The 25,257-nt window shown below is 40.1% G+C and overlaps 1 protein-coding gene across 10 annotated transcripts in view; it reads left to right on the forward strand.

Moving 5' to 3' along the window:
* LOC116840780 (transient receptor potential-gamma protein) overlaps window positions 1-25,257 on the forward strand; it is a 131,992-nt gene that overhangs the window by 42,290 nt on the left and 64,445 nt on the right. For 6 of the 10 annotated variants that reach the window (XM_032807951.1, XM_032807949.1, XM_032807958.1 and 3 more), the window contains one exon: window positions 10,317-10,369. In XM_032807951.1, coding sequence (XP_032663842.1) covers window positions 10,336-10,369 — 34 coding nt within the window. In that variant the 5' untranslated portion in view covers window positions 10,317-10,335. The remainder of the gene's footprint in view (window positions 1-10,316; window positions 10,370-25,257) is intronic. The other 4 variants (XM_032807955.1, XM_032807956.1, XM_032807957.1 and 1 more) reach the window with 1 other exon arrangement.

A 25,257-nucleotide genomic window follows, 5' to 3' on the forward strand; every position in this document is an offset into this window, starting at 1 on the left:
AGAGAGAGAGAGAGAGAGAGAGAGAGAGAGAGAGAGAGAGAGAGAGAGAGAGAGAGAAAGAGAGAGAGAGAGGATCATCTGTATCTGGGATATCAACGATACATTTATAAATATTAATCCTTCTTTGTTATATTTCACGATGCCGTTACAATTTGCATGCAATTAATCTTTTCGTGCGTGTAGTGCACTGTTTTTGATACAAACCGATTCTACGGAGAAATTTGCATCGCGATTATTATGACAACAAAAGTGACCACAACCGCAACTCTGTCATTGTTTTCTTTTTGCATCGATTATTGGGTCACTCTGCTCTCTTCGCTTCTCTGACAAATAGTGTATCATATTTGCTCGGTCGTAGCCATTCGTTCACGTTACATTCGTTTCGGCTGGATCATCAATCGTTTCGGAATGAAGGCGAGAAAAATTCAGTTATCCATTCAGCGCAGAGAGAGAGAGAGAGAGAGAGAGTCATCCTGAAAAATGAGAATGGTAATTAAATTCAGTTCAAATATGTATTTCCAGGCGACGGATAGTCGTTCGTGTTTAGCGTTTTCTTGCAAACATTTGCACGAATAATGTTAGACAAATACAAATTGGTCGAACGGGATCAGGTAAATAGACTAACCGGAGCAACAAGGAACAAAGTAGAGCAACAAAATAAAGCGTGTGTGTAATTGTAAGTAGAACTCATTCCTGCTGAGGGACAAGTTTCAAGAGGAAGAGTGGCATGGTCGTGGATCAAAGTTTGCGCGGGATCGTGTTTTCCTTCGACTACGATGTCTCTTCGAGTTTCCGCGCTAAGAGTCGTAAAAGCTTCAATTCCTGAGGAGCTCTCGGCGTCGCCTCGCTCGCTGAGGGACGGGAGAAATGAGGGTCGAAGGGCGCGCGACAGTACACGACGGATGCCTTCGATATTTGCAGGCTGCCGGTACATACGCGTCATACGGCATGTCATACCAGAGAATTCGAGGGAAATCTCAGAAAACGACCGGCAGCTGTGACGAATATCCCCTGGGGTTGCGCGCACGCGCGCTCGCGGTTCTTCGCGCTGCACATCCCGAAACTTTTTGCACCGTAAATCCACAGTCGTCGTCTGTATGCGAGCGACAGTCTCAATATTGACGGAAAGTGAATTCGGAATCCGTCTCTCGTAAACAAAGGACACGGTATTTCCGTCTCGTAGAGACTCGACGAATCAAGTCGCACGAGTCGCGCAATCAACATGCTCTTCTCTACACGCAGAGAATACATAGTTCAGCATAATATAGTTAAATTAGGTTCATGATATAGTTTAGTTATAACTAAACATAATATAGTTTAGTATATTTTATATATTTTTATATATTTTAGTATATATTTTATATATTTTTTTCCTTCAGTTTAAATAAACATAGCCAAGAAGAGAGAGGATTTGATGGAATAGACTGTTAGTGAGATCTATCTTGGAACATAGGACATTTTTGGTTGTGTGGAGTGCAATGTTTCGCGTGCTTTACGCTTGGAAAATTTCGCGCGGTGACTTCCGCGCAATCCATCATTTTTTTTTGCTAAATGGAACGCGCGTGATTTCGACACCTGAGCCACTATTAAAACCAACGTCGAGCATCTACACGAGAGAAATTTATTCTCAGCTAATATGCGTGGTGGGAATTTTATAGTGAAAATTACTATAGATTTTGTAACTAGATGATTGACATTCTGTCGTAATTGACTATCCTTTCATCTCATATATGCTACTTACATTTTAGGAGTTGAAATGAAAAAGTTTGCTATATTTCTAACGAAATTTATACTATGTTCCTTAAGGAGACTGGAGGGTCAGATTGCCTGAAAATTGTGCCTGATTGTGCTTGTTTTTTCACAATTTTTTATGACAAACTGAATGAATATGCGAAAGTATTATTTTGACGTGTATTTATACAACATATAAAGAGAAGAAAAATATAATTTTGATGATTAAATACTCAATATAAGTGTATGGCACATGCAGTTAAAATATATTTCGTTTTTCTTTTCAAAGTCGTCATTTTGCAGTAATATCTTGACTCTCAGTGGTTCAATTAAGCTGAATTTTAGGCAGAAAATTTCTGTAAGCTTGTCGTTATCGGGTAAACCATTATAATAGAAATTGAGTAAAAGTTAATAAAATTGCAAGTATCTTAATGGAAAATTATTAAAATTTTCAGTTCTTTTATAGTAAAAAAGTTAATATTTCAAAATTAAATATTTTCACGAGTTTGTCAGTGGTTCACCCGATAATGACAAGCTTACGGAAATTTTCTACCTAAAATTCAGCTTAATTGAACCACCACGAGAATCAATATTACTGCAAAATGACGATCTTGAAAAAAAAAATCGAAATATATTTTAACTGCGTGTACCATACACTTCTATTGAGTATTTATTCATCAAAATTTTAAAAAAATATTTTTTTTTCTCTTTATATATCGTTTAAATACGCGTCAAAATAACACTTTCGCATATTCATTCAGTTTGTCATAAAAAATTGTGAAAGCACAAGCATGATTTTTAGGCAATCTTACCCTTCAGTTCTCTTAAGTAAGATGGACTTTACTGACAGTGTACTCTTGGACTACCAGAAACGTACTAAAAGAATGTATATTAAAAAAAAACTGTGATATTCTCTCCGTGTAGCGTTGCGAATGTTCAGCTAAAAATTGGTTGACCGTGTCGAGCTGGGGCTGTCATGTGACTGTGCACACAATGCTGAGCCAATTCTGACCGTCAGTACCAGGCCGGTATCGAAAATCCGGTACCTCGTAATGCCCTAACACGAATTCGATCGAAAAATCCTATGTGGGCAGTCAGTTTCGCGCTGACGAAAATTGCCGCATTTAATGCACCATTTTCGGTGTGAGCACTCGAAGATGAATACTCGAAGTTAAGCTCGTTAGAGAAAACCCACTTTTGTTTTTATCTCCGCACAATCGACGGATATTGCGATGGGGAATCGCGTGCGTTTCTTGAGCGTAGGACCAGAGAGCTCTTAATTATCCGCGGCAGTTCATCAATTCTCTTACGTCGCACTTCTCACCGGACCGACAGTCCGATAACAAACGACGTCGGAGGTTAAAAAAATTGGACGATCAGAGAGGACGAAAAAGGACGAGGGATCGGATCTTTTCCGGTCCTAACGTCCGTCCATCATTCATCCTCGTGAGCGCACGAGCGTCTCTAACACACGTGCGAGAAGCGTGTAAGAAACGGCACATCATACAACCGTTCGATACAGTACGTTGTATTTATACTCGACTGTACGTCTCTCGAGTTTTATCCGGGCGAGAAAAGAAATAAATGCCGGAGAAAACACTTGTATCTCACGTCAATCCGTCGTGTCTTCACGTTGCCGGGAATAGAGACGTGTGAAGCGTTAAGCTCTTACTTGCTTAAAGATATGTTTGATTTGTACACTTTGAAGAGAGCGTGTGTATATAGAATAATTATTTCTCTATGTGATTATATAGTTGCAAGTACCAAACATTTTTTTTCCTAGTGTGTGACTTGAAGAAGATTCTTTTAAAACTAAAAGGAAAACATTCTAAGCGTAATATTCATAAAGCTAGAAAAATTTCCTTTTTTATCTACACTGTAAAAACTGATGTGTTAAATTTAATATATTTCATGTGTTCCAAATCATCCACTCTCATTTACGTGTTAATTTTCTCCATATTATGCGTGTTACTTTTTAACACATTTGTTTTGTGTTAAATTTACACATAAATGAGAGTGGATGATTTGGGACACATGAAATGTGTTAACACATCAGTTTTTACAGTGTACATCTTTCTCTCTCGTGAAAAGCTCCAAATAAAAATATTTCCTTTTGATTTGAAAGGAAAAAAGTTGGAGTAATGGTCCGCTTGATTAGAAGAAGAGTATTCTGTCGGTAAAAGTTTCTGCCTGGGATTGCAGGAGGTAGCGCCTAGCAACTAGAATTCCCTGTTAGGTGTGGTATCTATCGCATCTGAACGTGTCGCAATTACATAGGGCAGTTTCAATTTCTCGTTACAACGCGATATAACAGTAAATCATCGCAAGCAATTACGGAATTGTCCCTGTATCCCGCGAGCCGCGTGTCGCCGAGCTACGCGGCTGAGCGATCGTAGCCGCGAAAATCGCGACTAGCGCGACGTTAATTACTTTGTCGACGCAACACAGGTCGGCTACCCTCACAGACCGGTTCCCGCCGAATAATCGATCGACTACACGGCGAAAGCCGCTATGTCACGGATCTACTTCAGTATTCAGGATCGCTATTTACATTCACATGCAAATTTGATGAAGTAGATGTTTTTGCGGTAACTCAAATCTCCCTAGCGGTCTCTCGTCCCTTTAATCAATGCGCCGCGCGACCGGGTCGCCGCGATTTGATCGAGCCCCCATTCAATCGCCATATTGACGAAGAGTAAATGCCGTCCTCTCTCCCGTGCTCTCCTCTCCTTTCCTCTCCTCTCTTCTTCTCATCACTGCTTGTTTACGCGTTTATCGTTACATGCAATCTCTCGTTCGCGCGGTTCTTTGTTATCGGCCACGTTCCCTCATGCCAGACTGACGGATAAGAAACGATAACACGGGAAGGAGCGAGAGGGACGGGAGATCTCGATAGAGGACGTCACCTGGCAGGAGAACGATTTTGCCCGCAGCTATCGATAGGATATATGGAAGATATGGGAGATAAGCGTGAAATCCTCCGGCAGCCTCGATAGATGCATGAAGGACAGAAAGGGGGAGAAAGAGAGTGAGCGTTGCCACCTCGCAATTTTGAAGCAATTTTTTGTTACTTTTTTGCATTTCACGATTTTTGGACATTTTTTTTCTCCCGCTCGGCGCTCTTGTCCGCGTAACGTACGTGTAACGTACGTTATTAACGTCGTATTTCGCGGTGCGATAATGAGATTTCCCGAGCTTCCGCCGTGTTAATCCCCCTGATATCAGAGGATATTTAATTCGAAGTCAACTGCAAGTTTGATTAAGCGCTTAACTGAAGATATTAAATCCGAGTTCCTTCGGAAGGCCGATCCGAGTCGTTCAATATCCTCCTCGAAAGTTTTGCTATGTGTTTGCGAAATATCGGGAATGTTTAATTTAAACGTGAGAGCGCACACGGTGCATATTGAAATTTTCCGCGTGGATTCTTCGCGCGTGAACACGCGAAAATTCGCGTCTATCATCATTATAAGCCGCTTCATAGCTACCCCGTGTGTTTTCGACTCTTTCCCTCAAATATCTAATTAAAACTTGTAGTTCGCTTCCGAGACTCTCCTCGAAAGACACACCGGCGGAAAACGGAACTTCCGCCTTCTATCCTTTTAATTTTTCAACAAGCCCGCGAACGTTCTTTTCTAAATGAGCTTTCCGTCGAGGAGAGTTTCCAGATCGAATAAGTCTCATTGTATTTTTGCCGGGGAAATCAGAATGCTTGAAGGAGCGAGTGGATTTTCGGCGAAATTAAGATTTCCTATCGATTCGATATCCCGTTCGAAAGTCGCGCAGCTGGCGAATGAATTCTTAAACTCACGTCAAACAACCTCAAAGTTGATCGGCTGGTCGACAGGATTTTATTAACGTCCGAAAAGGAAGGGCCCGGATTCATGATTTACAGGCGGTAATATTGCGAAGCGTCGATCTCCATGGCGCGTCTAAATATAGGAGACTAATGGAATTGAGATAAATTCAACGAGTTGGCAAACATCGTGGGACTCGAGTTGTCCACGTGGCCCCGTGTGGTCGTTGCTTTCATGGTCGTCGGAAGATAACGACATGAAAGGGGACAACTTCACCCCGACATGCGTGAAAGGGTCGTGGGTATCTTGCTTAAAGGGCATGCAGGCGACGGCTGGTCGTTAACGCGCAAACTTCTTCAGAGAATAAGGCTTTGTTATTCGCGAAACGTCCAGTGGTACTATCTTTTAACGACAGGTTTCTTGAGAAATATCAAGTTGACTTTACTTTCGGCGAGAGTACGGAACTACCCAGATGGTGGAAATAACGCAGATTACGTTACACACTCGCCTGTAGAACTTGATGCGCGAACAGTTTAGGGTTAGATGTCCCATATTTCAGAAGTTCGAAGTTACAGACAACTCAGTTCTCAGACAACTAATTACTGCGCCTGACAGTATAGACATGATAGAGGTAGCCTTGTTCTATGTGTTAATGTCATGATCCTGTTAACTGTAAATTTTGTTCCGTAATAACCAAAAGATATACAAACATGCAGCAACGTGGCCATTTGGCTTCAGTACCGGATTTATTTGTCCAATAGCGCAGGATAAGAAGGCCACATATAAAATATGTACCTTGATTCGTCGATCCGGGATCTTCGCGAAAGGTCTCTACAGCTCTTCTATTTCTTATTGTAGCAGGCATTAACACATAAAATAAAGTTACCATGTACCATGTCTAGACGCAATAATTAGTTGTCTGAGAACTGAGTTGTCTGTAACTTTGGCCCTTAATTATAAATTCTGGTCCTTAATTATAAGTCAACTTTACCTCATATGCTTGGTTTCAATCATTTTACGAATGTAAATTGCCTTCGTCCACCATGGAGAATATTAATGCAAAATTTCTCGAGAGATTCGGAAATTTACTTTGCTACTATTAAATTAGTTTCTCCTATTTTTCAATTGTAATATTATGCCGACGTTAATGAAACTCAGGGAAATTTGATGAAATAGGATATTTATGTTCTAAAAGGATCCTTTCGCAAGTTTGTACTCATTGTTCCTTGCAAAATAAGTACTATATAAACAAAAGGACATGCACAGTATACTCTTGGCACCATCTGGCTCCAGTCTTCTCCCTACAATTCAGAATCTCGGATAATTTCGCAACTTGGCTGTTTAATTTTTAGCAAAGCGAAAGTTGCCTTCAGATTTGCCAATGAGTACGTTTGCTGCAGCTCGACAGGAACTTTGCGAGACATCCTGTTTACGACACTCGTTGCCTTTCGGTGTCTACATGACATCGTGACTCGTTACGTAAAGGGAAACTTTTGCGGGGGCTGGCTTTATGAATCCGCGGCAAGAAGTTTGTCAAACGGGAACAAGGTTGTCGTCCGCCGCGTTCCACATTACGAATTTCTCCTATTTCATCAGTTTTACTTAGAGCTCGGTTTTTGCGGGCGGACAGTGGAGTCGAGCTTCCATCAATCCTCCGGTTTACGATGGTCTTGGAAATGCCAGCACTTATGAGCAGAGAAGGGCTTCTATTGGAGGCAACGCAGGGTAGTCTCTCGCTTTCTCTTGAGAGAAAGAGAGAGAGCGAGAGAGAGGGAGAAAACGATAGAAGGATCTGCATGGAACGTTTGCGATGGACAGGTCGGTCGTTTTGCATCGAACCGAGGTAGAAGCGAAACGCGATGACGTCGAATTCCCCGTCGTTCCATTTTCTTGCGCGGGGATCAACGCACTTTTGCGACAAGGCTGCGGAACGTTGTTTACGAGTGGTTCTCGCTGCGCGCGCGGCCTGTTTGTCAGACTGTAAATCCACCCATGTACGAGGAGTGATTAATCGGCTGACTAACTGCACAAAGGGCGAATTGGTAACGGAAAGACTACCCGTCCTTTCCCATCGCGCGCGTTTTCGACTTTCGAATTTCTTCAGCGTTACAAGTCGAGCTTGTAAGAAGTTCCTGACAAGAACGCGGATACCGTTCTCCGTTCGCGGAAGACGCATGCGCGTCGTTCGTAAACGAACACAAAACATCTTGCTACGAAAGCTCATTTTCGCCGTTCGAGAGGTAGAATCCTCGCTGAGATATAAGAAATTCCCTCGAAATACTAGGAAACGGAAGAGGTAATAAAGTAGTAAGTCAACTTTTTAGGATCCGGGCATCGATCTTGTGTGTTCGGGTAAAATTTTTTTCTTCTTATAAAATAGTCTTAAAAGATGCTCCTGATGAAAAGTTTTGTAATCCAAATAAAATTAACCATTAAGAAGTATGATCTTCTGGAAGTACATTATTATGTACATTCATGTTTAAACGAGTATCCTACAGCTATGGAATTATATTAATATTTAGTTTTTATTTATTTATTTTATTTATATTTATATATTATTAACTTTTGTTTTATTTATATTTTGTTATTATATTTGTTATTACATTTTGTTTTATTTATATTTATATATTATTAACTTATTTATTTACTTATTAAGAAATTAATTAATTAGTAAATCTTACAACCACGATAGCGAATATAAAAACGCCAATCTTGTATTTTGATGACACCGGAAGAAAATTGAGAAAACAGAGTTTGCTTTCTTTTTTGTGGAAAACTTTCACGATTTCAAGCGTTAATGATTCTGCTCTGCGCACAATCGCTCATATTGATTTTTTCCACGGGTAAATTATTGTTTCACAGGTCGGGACAAAGAATATAATAGCTCCATCGATAACATTATAACGGCGGAATCATTGCTTCGCTAATATAAAACATTTGAGGAGGAGCCACAATTTTTTAAGGTATTATACATTATGTATCTTAAAGGATCAAAGCTCTTTATTGCGATAAGAGTAACGTAAGCAATGAAATTTGAAGTCAATAACGATATAAGGATAGGAATATAGAATGTGTTAATGCTGTTATCGTGAAGCCGTTAATACGAACGAGGGAGGACGGCTATGGCTAGAGAGATGAAGGTGATCACACCCTCAATCAGTCTCCGTGCGACCTTATTGGAACTCCGATCGACACGCGGGAAGGTTCGAACGAAGACGGTGCGAGTCCTAAATCGAGGAGAATCGCGAGAAATTGGGGAGGAAGGAGGAGACGGGGGTGGAGGAGAATGAGGGTTTATCGATCTTGCAAGCTTGGAAGGTCTGATGGCAGGAAGAGGCTTCTCTCTCTCTCTCTCTCTCTCTCTCTCTCTCTCTCTCGTCGTTTCTGTTCGCAGCAGCGCGCAGGAGGGTTACCGAGAATTTCTCGCGGTAAGAAACGACGGCCGCGAGATCTCCCTTTTTGCCGGTTTCTATTTGCCGGAGAAGTCACGATTCGCCGAATAAAGCCGGTTTATATTGCGGGCGCCGCAGCTGCGCGCTTAGCAGAACGAAAAGAAGAGGCGGACCTTCTTCTCGTGCATGTCTCGTTCTTTTTACGGATGTAAGACCTCAAGACTCTCTCGTGCATATTTTACGGGCCCGTCGTCGCGTAATTTAATCGTCGGCACCGCCGGCTGCGACACCGGGCCACCATGTTTAATCGTCGACACACTTGCTTCCGATTACTCCTCGCTTCACTTAGACAAATTGCGTGCGGTGTGCGAATTTTTCAATTCCCCGCGTGACTGCAATGTGAGTATCGATCATTCGGGAGTATTTCGCTCTCTTGCACGCGCGCGACATACAGATAACGCTTTGCAAACGCTTTGAAGCGCTTAAGGAAAAACCACGATTACCGCTGTACGACGCTTCAAAGCATTTGTAGCGTGTAACAGATCGCACCCTGTAACACACATTAAGTACACTGGCGCCAAGTGCCATAATTATCTCCAAGAGAGGGATTCTCCAGTAATCTTTTCTTCTCTTTTGCGCGGCTCCCAATATAATACAGAATTTACGACGTCAGTTCCTTCACGGATCCCTCTTTTCCAGCTTCCCTTCCAGGTTTCAATGTGCGAGGGAAGTCTTTTATGTGAGCGCGCCGAACATTCTGTAACCGGTACTTTTTCTCCCCATAAGAGCTGCGAAACTCGCGCGCGCAGGCTGACGTAACGTATGGATCCGTTTGCCCACTCACGGATACGGGGGACAGCAGTAATGCTGTTTGTTCGTTGGGGAAAACATTGGGGAAAACATTGGGGTGTCATATTTTTTTATCGACCACGATTCGTTCGCGTCACCGTCAGGTATAACGTCCAAGTTTTCTTTCGTCGGGTCCTCGCGCCGATCGCGCCCTATCTCGCTGCTCTTGGCGGCCATCGCCGTCCTGGGCAAACTTCATTTGCCGGAAGCAAGAAGTACTCTTTACGAGCCATCTTGAGGGCCCACAGATCGATAATGAGATTGGTCGGAGGCTAACCGAACGGCGTTATGATAAGATTATGGTAATTCCATATTGCGAAACGGAATTATCCGCCGCGCACGCGAAGGAAGGAAAAAGAAAGAGGTAGAGATAATACGAACCCCTCCCCCTCACATTGTTGTACACAACTTTCTGACAGTCGGAATATTATTTCGACGCTTCAACTTTTTCCGTATTGTGTTTTATTATATTTCTATTTTGTATCAATTTTCAACTATTGTTTTGAAAATACGAATATTCGAATCTAGTCTGGAACTGTTTCTGTTTCAGTTTTCAGCCGAGGGCGATCATGACAGGAACATACCGGAGATCGGTGAGTACAGGTAGAGTGAACAATGCTTTCTATTGATTTCGCTGTTGCCTTTCATCCTCGTTGCCAACGATCTTTGACTTCTTCGCGGAGTCATTATTGCTCCGAAACCATCCTGGGAATTTTGTTCAGTTGCATGCACGCGAATTGTTTCGCGACATTGTTGAGCAAGCCGTGAACTTTATTTGGATTATCTATCGATCGAATTAGCAGCATGAAAGGAAAGAAAATTAGAGTTATACCAGACGACATATTTAATTATACTGAGGAACGCAATTGGAATATAATCAGTACACGAGTTAATTAAACAAACAAACACAGCGGCACGAATTCGCTCGATAAGCTAATCTTGTTGATGATGTAATGGGAAGGCCAATGAGATTTTGTCGCAACACAAGCACATTTAACGTATAATTTGAAAATATCGCTTGTCGGCTTATCGTATCGCCGATAACCGGTTGGGATATCTAAAGCAGTGTTGTATGCATATTTCGTGATTACCACCGTATTAATCAGCGCAATTAATCTCCATAAATTTTTCGTTCGTCGCGCAGCGAGCGCGCAATAAGTTCCAGGAGCCGTATTCTTGACGCGCATTCGAGCGTTAAGTACGTCTATCTGATTATCATATTAAACAATCTTGTATGGGGCATTCTCTATAAGAAAAACGGAACTTAGAATAAAAAGGGCGGTTGAAATGCGTCAAGAATACGATCCGAGGCGCGTCCATTCCAGAAACGTTTTGCTAGTCCAGACAGAATTCTAAATGTCACGGTTGAAATTCACTGCCGTTTTTTGTATGTGCTAGAAGATTGTCTGCGATACGTAGAACTTACTACAGCAGCAGTATTCCAGCAATATCTGCAGGCAAATTTAGATGTGTGAGGATTGTGCATTCGTTTGTCTCTCGTCGCTGGTCTTTCTCGTTTATCACAGTCACTCTTAAAAGAAGTATGATTGGGCTTAATCTCTGGATGACCATCGCAGAGAGATTATTTCGCGTTGAATTTTACAAATAGAAATTCAGGTGGAAATTCTATCATCTGTCTACATCTCGATTTTATACAAAACAATGCGATATCGTAGTTATTTATCCATTTTAGATAATCTCTTGTATTTAGATAATTCCGACTTGAATGATTTGAATAATTTTCGCAAGAGCACTTTTTTATGCATCAACCCGAGTCGAAATTTTGACCCTATGTTGAACCTTGAATTCTACACCGCAGTAGGAGCTAAGATAGTAAAGTAGGTTTAATTCTAATGATATAATTTATTCCTACTTTGACCCTGATAATGTCTGAAATTTCCGCTTTCGCTTTCTTTAACGTCAGAGTAAGTTGTGTAATAGTAGGATCTTAGGGAGCAAAGTAGGTTTAGTTGCAAACCTCTATTGAAGTTTTAGCTCTTACATAGAATATATGTATTTTATAGAAATATTTAAAAAATTTAATAAGTAATGAAACAGAAACGTCAAATAGTATACAAAATATACATTTTATTTGTTGCATATATTTTAAACATCATCAGGGTCAAAGTAGAAGTAAATTATATCATTAGAATTAAATCTACGTTGCTATCTTAGCTCCTACTGTGGTGTAGAATTCAAGGTTCAATATAGGGTCAAAATTTTGACTTGGAAATGAGTGCCAATATAATCAAAGTAGGTTTCACCTAGATAGTAGATTATCTAAGTAGGCTTAAACTATTTTAAGAACGTTAAGCGTCAAAATTTTGACAAGGTAGAGTTAAAGGTTCAAAAGAGAAGTTAATGAGTATCAATATCGTCACAGTAGGTTTTACCTAGGCTATAAAGCCGTTTAAGTAGGCACAAACTATCCTTAAGAGCGTCAAAGTAGCATCAAAATTTCGACTCGGGAATGCCGCTTGCTCTCCTCGCTCTCGCGAGAGATAAGAGATTCGCGTATGATAAATGTTACCATTGCATTGAAGGTTCAACATTCTTATTTTCTGTAGCTAGGAACCTTGGAAAACCGCCGCCACCGCCGCCATCGTCGTTCATGTTTTGTACACGTCGTTGATCACGATGAGCGATCGTTCGTGCGCGAGCGAAACGGCCGCGTGGCACGTCTTACGAAAATATTTATGGAACGATATCGAACCGAGCGTCGATATTACTTTCAAGATCGACGAAGAAATACCGTCGGAAATATTTCAGCGGCCTCGGATCGCCTCGCGCGCCCCGCGCGTTTATTAAAACCTCTTCTGCGCTTTGCCCGAGTCTCGTTAAAATTTGGCTGAGGGTTCCTCGCTCCGCTGAAGGTATTCGACGATAATTACCGCGCTTTATTCCCCGCGTTTTATTCGTATGTTTTATGTCTACGAGTCTCCTCCGCGAAATTACGAGCTTCTGCTTGCCTTTTTCTCTCATATTTCTCCTTCTCCTTCTCTTCTTTCTCTTTTTCTTCTTCTTCCTCCTCCCCCTCTTCTTTCTCTCTCCTCGTTCTCTTTTTTTTCAGACGCATTTTGGTTAACTGTCACTCGTGTTATTAACTTTGTTCGCGCAACGTCAGTTAAAAGCTATTCCGGGCGTAACCGTCGAATATTCCGCGTCGACAGCTGACAATGGTTCGTTCAACCGCGATACTGTCCTCGTTATTCACGCATCATTTGTCTTGTATCCGCGCTCTGGTCCCTATTATACCGTGCTTGATATACCGTTAGAGACGTCGACGCGTATCGGAGGCGACGCTGTCTATAATACCGACTGTGAGCACGAGAAAGGAACGCGCTAGACTCACGACAAAACAATCAGGCGAAAGTGTCCTTGCGAAACATGCCAGCTCGCGAAATGATCACGTCGAAATGGCGACACCTCGTGACGACGCGTAATGAATCTTGCGAGATGGACAAGCGAAATTTTCTCGGCCGACGATGCGCGATTAATCGAGGAGAATCTTGATGTCAGATCGCGAAATCATTATGGGGAACAAGTCGCGCGACCTTCCTGGCAAATCTCCGGTGAACTTTCCCCTCGCGACGGGACGCGTGATTAGGGAATCGCGATTACTTTCGACAAAGCGTCGAAAGCAATTTAGAAACGCGTGAGTTGATCCGTTCCGGGACAGAAACGCAGTGCGGTCGACGTAATGATGGGCCAAATTTTGTGATAACGATTTTAATGCAATCATTATAATTGTCCACACAGGCTGATGGCATTCATCGCGAGATTAACAAATAACAGGCGTGGTCGAGAATCAACTACCCGCTGCAATTAATTCGACATTCACCGAATTAGGAAACACTCGCACCTTTGATTGCATTTGATTGATTTTCGATGGTAGAACTGTAAAATATTATTCTACCTTGGCTTATTTTAAAGAGAAAGGTTAAACCCACATGAAAAAAATTAACATATTTTTAAATTTAATATTTTCGATAAAATATAGTTATTTAAACTTTTCAAAAAATCAAACTTTTAGTTAACATACTGGCAACGTTCCCTCAGACGTTTCTCCGTTTCGCTCAAGAGATACTTAGCATTTATTGAAGAGAGAATCGCGTTTTGTTGGCAAGTAGACTGTTACTGATAAAAGTTACATAAATGCATAACTGTATTTTTATCACGATAACACGGATGGAATAGCCGATTTTGACCTGCAGTCGAACATATGAATGTATTCAGGAGTTCTTTTTAGTCACAATATCTGAGATCTATCATCTTAAATTTAAATATCCTATTTATAATTAGAAAAAACCCAATCCAATATAAAAACCTAATCCAAATTATTATTCAAATATTATTCATATATAAAAATATGTTTCACGTATAAATTATTTATATTCATAATTATATTCATAAGTATATTTACTAATTTATATTTATAAGTATGTTTTGTTTCATATATAAATTCTTTTCGATTTCATTGTATTTTTAATAGTCCAGAAACAAACTGCTAGTAAGTCTGTCTTGCTAAGGAACATAATAAATTTCGTTAAAGAACAGAGCGAGTGTTTTAACAGCACATTTTAGTTCCTAACCTTTTCGTACCTCCTGCTTTCTCAGGACAGATATATTTCACATTGAAGCGATTATAGAAGTTCTTAGGAGCGCTGATTCCAAATTGAGTAATAAATCTCAATTCAAAATGGCGCCCGTGAAAAGCTTATATATATTTAAATATATGAGCTTGAATTAGATTTTTCCTGATTAAATAAAATGTAAAAGTAATGTCTCAAATTTAAGATAATAGATCTCAGATATTGTGACTAAAAGGAACTCTTGAATACATTCATATGTTCGACTGCAGGCCAAAATCTGCTATTCCGCCTATGCTATCGATAGAGATACAGTTATACATTTATGTAACTTTTATCAGTAACAGTCTACTTGCTAACAACGCGGTCCTCTCTTCTATAAATACTAAGTATGCGTTGAGAAAAGGAAACGTCTGAGAGAACGTTAACTAAAAGTTTGATTTTTTGAAAAGTTTAGATAACTATATTTTATCGAAAATATTAAATTTAAAAATATATTAATTTTTTTCATGTAGATTTAATCTTCCTCTTTTAAACAAGCCAAGGTAGAAATCGACTATTTGTCTTAAAGTTATGTTAAGTACATAAGTAGAATATATGATGTCCTGCAGATATGAAAGGGTTAACAGCATATATTTTAGCTCCTAAACTATAAGTAGCACATATGAAATAAAAGGATAGCGTAGAATGTCGGTCTCCCGAGTCGAAATTTTGACCCTATGTTGAACCTTGAATTCTACACTGCAGTAGGAGCTAAGATAGCAAAGTAGGTTTAATTCTAATGATACAATTTACTCCTACTTTGATCCTGATGATGTCTGAAATTTCCACTTTCGCTTTCTTTAGCGTTAAAGCAGGTTGTATAATAGTAGAATCTTGGGAAGCAAAGTAGATTTGGTTGTGAACCTCTATTGAAGCTTTAGCTCCTACATAAAATATATGTGTTTTATAAAATTCAAGGTTCAACAGAGAGTTAAAATTTCGACTCGGAAATGAGTGTCAGTATCGTCAAAATAGGTTTCACCTAGGTTGTAGATTATCTAAGTAGGCTCAAACTATTTTTAAGAGTGTCAAAGCAGCGTCAAAATTTTGACAAGATAGAGTTAAAGGTTCAAAAGAGAAATTAATGAGTATCAATATCGTGAAAGTAGGTTTCACCTATGCTATAAACCGTCTAAGTAGGCGCAAACTATCCTTAAGAGCGTCAAAGTAGCATCAAAATTTCGACTCGGGCTATGTGGCTCAGTTACAAAACCTTATAATAATTTACTATAGAACTCTTCTGCGTGTACGATCGCGGGGAGAGCTGGGGAGGGGGAAGGGGCGGGAGATGCAGCTCTGAATTCAACAATGAATTTAACGAAGATTTATTATCGACTTGCCAGTACGCGGACTCGCATTTAATCCCGAACGCGTTCTCTCGACACGATTCTAAGCCATTTAACCGACGTTCGCTGGATCTTCTCGTTTGCCTTTAAAGCCGCGCCCTTGTAACCCGAGGCTGGCTTCCAATTTGCCCGACTCGCAGGGTGAGGGAGCGCACTCGGACAAACAAGCCGAAGGATCACGCCCGGACGATTTCCGGTACCTGTTTACGTGGTCCCGTGAATCGCTACTTAGCATACCCGGGAGTGCCAGTAAGGATAACGTATCGGCAACGTCGAACGCCTCCCATTCACATCGGCCCGATACAATTGATTCCGGGCTGAATGTTAGGCGCGCTAATTGCAACGTCGTGTACGAGATTAAAACCCCCGGCCGAATTAGAGCGAATTTCCGTCGAAAAAACTGACTAGTTGGTCGGCTGGCTGGCTGATCGCCGAGTTACCGAACGTCGAAAATTAACGCGACACAAAGAAGGCGGAGGTAATGCCAATTAAACCTTGGAGCTGCAGCTTTTATTTCTAGGTAAAGTTTCTTAAAAATTGGCACAAGGGCATTTCGTTATCGCTGATTACAAATTTCAGACCAAAAAGCTGAAATTCGAAATAGCGGGTTAGATATGGCGACCATAACTTTTCAAAATTAACAATCTCGCTTTCGGCATTATCTGGAAATAACGAGATCTCCTCAATACGAAAAAGAGATGTTTGGTTTTTGACAAGAAATTTACAACAAATATATTACCAACATTTCAATAGTTTATTGTAAAATACTTATGGAAAATTTTGAGAAAAAATATGTAAAAGATTGTTAATTATCCTTAATAAGTTGTTAATGTTTCGACGCGTCGATTCTTAATAATTAACCCTAAAATGATTTTTGTAAAACATTTTTCTTTACCATTTGCTATTGGCTTGTAATAATTTAACAATTAAACATTCAAATTATTTTTTGTTTATTTTTAGTTTCTTATATTTTTAAGCGAAACAATGTATAGTAATAACATAATCGACTATAAGGTAAAAGTACCAATTCTCGCACATGTATCTAATCCTAGATTAGATACATGTATCCTAGATACATGTATCTAATCCTAACATTTTTATTATTTTGGTATTTAAATATCTAAACTTTTAACTTAGAATATATACTCAATATTTGTATGTATATTTTATATTGACAGTTTAAACATTTTAAGGTCACACAACACATACACAACACACACACAACACACACACACACACACACACACACATAACACACACAACACAAAGCAATAAAAATGTCCAATATTAGATATATGTCCGGGCATTGGGCTTTGATCTTATGTCTGCCGATATAACTTAGTTAAAATCACGAATAATGAAGGGAAGACAAGTGGAACGCTAGCGTCCCATCGCGACTCAAAGGGTTAAAGTTGTGCAACTTGGCGTTGTTCAACCGATTCTCTTAATGGACTGCTCAGGGGAAAACGTCCATTAGTCGGCACGCTTGCGCGGGTATTATCAAATATTAAAGTGTATAGGGGTTTAAGAGCACACGGATAGACAAATAATAAGTAATAATTGCTGCACAATGAATAGATATTTAATGAATTCCCGCGCGTAGCCCTTAATATTTGATAAAATCAAAGAGCGGAAGCACCAAGTTGGTGAGTGCTGCAACGAGTGCCGGCTACTGCACGTTTTCTCCCCATTGTGCGCTGGCCCCGATAAATTCGATTCGTTATAACGTCGGTACGTATAGCGTACCGCGGACAATTACGTTAAACTACTTCAACAGCTGCAGCAAAAAAGTGCATTTCAAAGCAAGTGACGATCACGTCGGAGGACTTATTAGTTAATTGCCGGCTGACTGCGGCGCGGAAAGGCGAGTCAAGAGTAATCGCGTTTGCATTCTAATTAAGTGTAATTAAAAGAAACCGTATATGTCACGAATGGATCTCTCGTGTTGCGCGTCTACTCGGGATTCTTAGAATCCTCAATTACACGCAACGTTATTATTCCCCCGTCGCGCGACGACGAACGATCGTTACGAATCGTGCGATAAAGCCACCCTTTTTTCTTCCTGTCTGCGCCGTCGGATGTTATTCTGCGAGGTTAACAAATGTCAATTCTGTGCAAAGGGAAACGCGAAAATCTTTGTACAACGAGCCAATTCGACCGCTCGTAAATCTCTTGAGTGGCGGACAAACGTTCACTATATTGTGAGGATTTGAAATTCTAACGTCGCCGTATTTCACCTCTCTCTCCCTTCTGCTCTGACTTACTCGAATGATCGCTTCTCGACGAGGTAAAACACGAACGGGGCTTCCCGTGGAAACTGGAAAAGCGGCGCAGAAAATGAAAGAGAGAGAAGGCGAGTGTCTTCGCGTAATGGCCTTTCTTGAATATGTATAAACTTACGCTTCGATGCGCCCATCGCGCAAATACCCAACATGATGGCTTTTCTTCCTGGTAGTCGATGCATCGAAAAAACAGCGACAATTGACACGCTTACCGACACACCCAAGTCAAAATATTTTATATTAATCCTATAAACTTCTTCGAACTTGAAGGACCAATGATATATCTTTAAAGATGAAGAATCCAGAAATATAACACTGTGCAGACTATTGTCCTATCCTGATGCTACAAGTAGTCATTTAATTCCGTTTCTTCCGCGTTAAAGCTTGATTTACTCTAGCGTTATTTAACATTTCGTTATCTCTGTCTCCTATCTATATTTTATTTTGTTCCTTAATTTCTACAAGCAGTGTGTGAATCTAGTTATATAATATGTTTTTACACTTTAACACATATTATATTTTTACAGTTGCTTTAATTTATTTTATGTTATCTCTGACATTTAAACTTTTATCTGTGAATCACAGTGAAACTCTGCACACATTATTTTAAATACTCAAAATATATGTGTGTCAGAAATGAGATTTTTATCGTTACTCTGTTATTATTTTTTTCGTTACTAAAAATAACGATACCACATTATTTCCATAATAGCACGATTTAAATACCCCCGAGGAAACGGGGCGACGTTAAATGACGTTAGAAACGTCATTAGTCTGTTATTAAAACATCGTTTGTCGCCATCATATTCGCTGAACTTCAAAGTGGAATAACCTTTGTTCCAGATTCCGAATCAAACCGACCACTTTTAAATGCGATATAAAGTGATCTCTAATTTTTTAAAAATGTTTTCATTATTTTTGAGATATAAATGCGATAATCCTTAATATGGAAGCGAGATCTCGACTCGGGTACGTAACCGTCGTTCACCGTCGTAATAATCCTGCGCGAAAATTCCCGCGCAAAGTTTTCTTCTTCTCATCGAGAAGTCGGCATCTCCGAACTTCGTCCTGAACATTATCCTCCCAAGTTTTTTTTCCACGGGTAAGTCCATCAGTCTTGTTGTAACGGGAGACTAACGCGGGCGGAACGGCCGACTTCGAGTTTCAGAGGAGGACGACCTATCGGAGAAAGGCTATCGGATTCCTAATGACCAAAACTTAACCAGCCATGCGTGTTCACTTCTTTTCGCGCACAACCTACCCTTGTTCCATCGCGACTAATGCACTTTTTTCCCCATTTTCGTTCTGGAGAGGGAAAGAGAGGTAGAGGATCCTCGCTCAGGGATCGCGTTTCCCGACAACTATATCGCGATGTCGATAACGCTGTCATCTCCCTTTCGCCCCCTGCTCGTCGGCCCTATTATTCCTAGCTCGGTTGATTTTCAGCTGACTTTTAATTGCCGCGGGAATTTACGATTGAGCTGTAAAAGAGCAGATCGCGCACTGTGAGCAGACCGACACTCAACTCCGCCACGAGATCGGGCCATATTTTCGCGTTTTTATCGAACGATATCTCTCGAGAAGTTCCACTTTTATTAGAAACGAAACGAAATAGGCATTCGGAGAAATTCGTGACTCCTTCGAGAATATATACTTCGCGCTGTGCGCGAAACTGCATCCGGAGTAAGTAACTCGGGCGGTACATAGAAACTTTCTTCCGCGACACTTCCCTCGGTAAATACGAGGGCGACGTTTCGTTCGCGTCGGTTCGTATGCGAACGGCGACGTTACATCGCGCGAAAAAATCGGTGCACAATGCGCCGCGGCGGAATTGTCCCGACGATCGGGAGTGCAAACTCTGGTCGTCTCCGGAAAGCTATAAATGCCATAAGTAGATAGGGTCCACAATATGTCAGCCAATGATAGATGCTCGCGTTCTCCCCCGCAGTGATCGGACCGACGACGTGCAAACTCCCGAAATCGATGCCGCTGTCGCCGTCGCCAATGTCCTCTTTTCCGACATAACGCGATTTCCCCATTAGCTTAACCGCGCGCACGGTTAACCGCGGAAGTAAGTTCGCGCGACGTTAGCAACTTCGTCCGTTCCTATCACATGCCATCGGCCCGTGGCTTTCGGCGGCGACACTCCGTCTCATTGCCGAGGAGCCGTCGCGGACGTCGCGGGCTTTTTCACAACGGTGCAAAAATCGAAAGTAGAGCACATCGCGACGGGGGAGGAAGCGACCCTGCATTTGTTCACGCTTGCACGCGTCGCACCATGGCCATCGACGCGCGGCGACGAATCGTACGATAAATTGAACGCAGATTAAACCGAGTCCCGTGGACTGTGCTTAACGAGATAATAATCGAGTCTGCTATTTCTGAGGGACTGCGCGCGATCTTAATTGGGAAAGTTTGCACGGGGCAAAGAGTCGCTCTCCCTTGTTCTTCGGCTGCGCATTAGACAATCGGGAACGAACCATTCGAAAGGATCCCCTCACCTTCGTTCTTGAGTCGGCGAGCTTCGAATTTTCGTTCCGAATCTCGCGACAATGCGATGGTAGCGGTGCGATGTGACGACCGAGCCGACTGACAGGAGAACATCGCGAACCTGAACTCTTTGATTTTGATACACCTTTGTGAGGTAAACGTCCTAGTGATTGAACGTGTATCGATAACTGAATTACTAATAGTGTACTTTGTTGTGTTTGTTAAGATGCTTATCAGTAAATGAAACAAAATCACAAAGTAACTAAATATTTCTTTTCATTTATTATATTGTTTCGTATATTGAAAAGCATTTCAACAAAGAAAAATACAAAACCAATATGTCAATCATTGGGACATGTATGTTCGACCACTGGGACGTTTATCTTATGTACATTGAGAGAAAAATGTATGATATTTGAAACTATAATGGCATAGTAAAAAGATTATAGTTGGAATATAATTTTTATAATAAATTTTACCATAATATTTGTAATATTTACAATATAAGCATAGTATGACTGACCCATGTAAAATTTTTACCAAGAATTATAATTATTTGAAATAAAAAATATAGTAAGGTAGCAAATATTGAATGGTAAGACAAATTAACTATTTTATATAGTCAATACAATTGGAATATTTGGCAAATATAGGTACATGTAACTATATTCTCAAAAAGTGCTTTACCATATATATAGAGTAATAAGATGGTGACTATAAATCTGTGTTCATTCTACTATATCTTCATGTTTAGATGAACTATAAATATATGTTTGAGGCCAAAACGAACTATAAAATATAGTGAGATTATAGTTATTCCAACTATTTTTTTTCTCTCAGTGTAAATCAATACATAAATTCTCTCAGAGTAAATCAATACATAAATAACGGTATTTTCCATTTGTGCCTTATCGCCATTTAAAGGTATGATTTACATTCTCAAAGTAAAAAGGACGATTCCACTTTTTCATGTATTACTTTTAAATTAAAGGAGATGGAAGACATTTTTCGAATAAAAGTTTAATGGTAAGTTAAGTGCTGTAAATTGGCATAAGCACAAATACAAAAATACCTATAAAATTTTTTTTTTACAATAAAAGAAGGTATTTTTGTATTTATGCTTATGTCAACTTACAGCACTTAGCTTACCATTAAACTTTTATCCAAAACATTTTTTTCTATTTCCTTTAATTTAAGAGTAATACACGAAAAAGTCGTCCTTTTTATCTTGAGAGTGCAAATCGTATCTTTAAATAGCGATAGAGCACAAATGGAATATACCGTTATTCATGTATTGATTTATTCTACATATTCACAAAAGTGTATCAAAATTAAAGGGTTCGCGGTGTTCCCTTGTGAGATATTTCAAGCGCGGAAAATCCGCGTCATCGCGGCTCGCGATAATCGCCCTCTTAATGGCCGGTGAATGACTGCGCGGATTATGACGATCGTTGTGCTGTATTAGTACTTCATCTCCGATGTTCATCAGCGAGTTAAAAAATTGGACGTCGCGCGTGTACGTACGTATATAACAGTCAATAAATTGCTGGATAATTCACTACTACAGTGCTCGTTTGTCATTCGGCATTTCGGATCGGACAGCTATTGCGTAGACGAGATCACGCGTTATCGCGATAGAATTACCGTCACGTGTCACACAGTTCTCTCGATTTTCGAGCTCATTGAGCAATTCAGCGACGTCTTTATGGGCAACTCGATAAAAATGTGTGTGCATATGTGTCACCTTTCATCTCGACTCTATTTTATTAATCTTACACTGAGAGAATATATATATTTTTTTTCATACAAATTTCTTTTAATTAGGTTTTTTTTAATAGTTTGCAAGAATATACAGTCTGTATATATATTCTTTCTTTATAGTTACAAAAGATCTTTCTAAGTCGATAGTTACAAATGTCAAAAAATGTTTTCAGTGTAGAATATAAGTAGTACATATCAAATGAAAAGGATAGTGAATTTTTATTGCAGAACGTCGATTTGTTTCTCCGTTACAAAGTCCTACAGTGATTTTTACTATAAAATTCTTTCCGTGCACCAGATGGGACTATAACATGAGTTCGTAATAACTCTATCGTTCGTAACGTCTCTATCGCGTCACTTTAAAAAGTTACACTTTATCAATAGGATACATCGAGGTATCGAAAGTCTAGTCTATGTGATTTTCGTATATGAAATTAAGATAAAATAACGTTATAGCTCTTATTTTATATATATATATATATATATATATATATATATATATATATATATATATATATATATATATATATATAATGTAAAAAGCTAAGTGCGCACTCTCGAGCATTGCCTGACAATTTATAAGCGCCGCCGGACAATTTCTCTCGATCACGTCATTAATCATTTTCATTACACGCACTAATGGCGTGTTCGTTTACGCGCACATTGCTGTTCATTACGAACAGCAGGCGCGAGCTGCACCCAGCTGTGCCGCGTGGCGAGCTTTTATTTCGTCATCGAGTTCATGGATCGTATAATGGTAATCGTGCGACGTAAAGTATTCCGATCAAAGTCGAAGGAAAATGAAACAATGGCGCTGCAAATTTTCCGACGCGCTGTGGAAACATTTTCCGATAACATTCAAACGTTCTTCCTAGCAACAGTGTAAAATATATTTACTTATATTTATCGTATATTTCGGGCTATGTATAATGAGTAATTTCCGATTTTTCAGGTAAAATGATTATATTTTTACATTATTTTATTTTTACATTACGATTATATATTGTCACAATTTTATGAAATAATGTGTACGTTGTTTTGATTTATGATCTTCTGGTCCTCTTCGCACACATTTTTTTATAAAATTATGACGACATAAAAATACAATTGTTACAATTTACGCAAAAAATCCGAAATTACTTAGTATATGACATAATGGATAGCTTACTTAAAGTGACGAGAGAGATGAGCCGTGTAATGACGAAATTTATTATTATTATTTATCTTAAAGTGAATAAATAAAAAGGTTTCTGATTAAGTCAGTGAAAAGACTCTTTCACGGATGATTAGCGAGTATTCATTAATTTTCAGTGAAAACACTCTTACTTTATTATTCCGTTTTATACCTCTGCAACACACAAATCTGTTATACGCTGTACAGAGACTAAACTTTCTGCATTTGTGACGATGGTATTAACGGCTTCTATATGTCTTGCGTGCAATGACACTGGCTGTGCACTTGCAAAGTGCATCAATAATGATAGTAGTCGCTATTATTAACTGATCTTTTCAGTCAGACTTTACCGATTGCAGTGCTATACTTATAACTAAACCACCACCCGTTATAAGTATAACATTTCAGTGAAGTATATCTCTCTGATTGTACCTTAGAGAGTATAAATAAATTTTCTAAAATAAGCAATGCGTGTCTATTCGGGATCTGTCGCGACTCGGATACATCGTGGGGCAAAGGTTTATAGGTCAAGTTATTTATATGTTTATATACAAAAGCCGTTGTCAAATAGCTGACTAGTTGGGAAAGGTCGCGAGATATATCGAGGAGGTTTCTTCAACTTGAACAGAATTCCGGTGACTTTAACCGGAGTTCTCTTGAATTTGTTCATATTTCACCGGGCATTTGGCATTAATCCAACAAAATTCTTTTTCTTCGCGCACGCAAAAGAATTCGTCAACGAATTGCCAGGACGAATTAGCATAGAGAAACGTCGGATTAACGTGTTGCAACGTCAAACTACCGCCGTCGAAGGTAGCGACGAAGAAAAGAGATTTTCTCCGTCGTTTTAATTAACCATCTTCCCATCCAACGAAAGTCAGGAATCGCTGCCCGAGCTGCAATTAAGGATAGATCTTGGAAAAAAGGAAGAAAGTAAAAAAAGGAAGAAAGAAGAAGAAGAAAAGGAGGGAGATATTAAAGCCGCGCGGAAGTCGCAGTAGAAACGGGTCAGATCAGACGGGGCGCCACCCCGTCGCGTTAAGCCTGATGAGTACTTGGCGGGTTGACCTCGCGTACAAAGGACGCTTCACGTCTCTGACCGGGAACGCGTCGACACGCACGCGTACACGCGTGTTCACGCGAGGCGATGTCGAGTCATGGCCGACAGCCGGCCAACGTCCATTTATTCCAACGATTGCACGAGAGGCGCGGCCGCCCGCGTATAACTAGCTAGAAAGGTAGAGAGAATCGCCGTGGGGATGCGGGAAGACTAATCGATGCGCGCCATTGTAGTCCCGCGGGATTATGCATGCATGGCGATTCCCATTGCGCTCCTCTTAAATCTCGCGCGCGGAATCCTGGTTTGCAGGCAGGCGGGCAGGTAGCTGGCTGGATATCATAATGGTTATTATCATCGTCCACACAAGGGGTATTTCCGGGGGAGCAGCGAGATCTTCGCGCACTCAGATGCGTGCCTCAGAAGTGTATGAAATTGGCACCCCACTTTTTGAAATTTATAATTTTGAAAGTTGTTCCAGATTGTTCTGACTTTGTACCACATTGTTCCAAAGTGATATTGCTTCATTCGAAACGGTTTTCGAATAAAACAAAAAAAATGATTTTTTGAGCTGGCACCCCACTTTTCGAAAATCGAACATTCTGATACCGCAATAGATTGTTCTAGTTGTTCCAAACATTGTTTCAAAAAGACAAATCCGTAAGTTGAATTATGAGTCCAAAAAATGAAAAAAAATATTTTTGACCTGGCACCCCATTTTTTGAAAATAAAGCATTCCGATACCGATAT

The sequence above is a fragment of the Odontomachus brunneus genome, unplaced genomic scaffold, assembly GCF_010583005.1.
Source record: "Odontomachus brunneus isolate Ranch 3 - 2012 unplaced genomic scaffold, Obru_v1 Obru_scaffold_011, whole genome shotgun sequence".
In the NCBI taxonomy this organism is placed as follows: Eukaryota; Metazoa; Arthropoda; class Insecta; order Hymenoptera; family Formicidae; genus Odontomachus; species Odontomachus brunneus.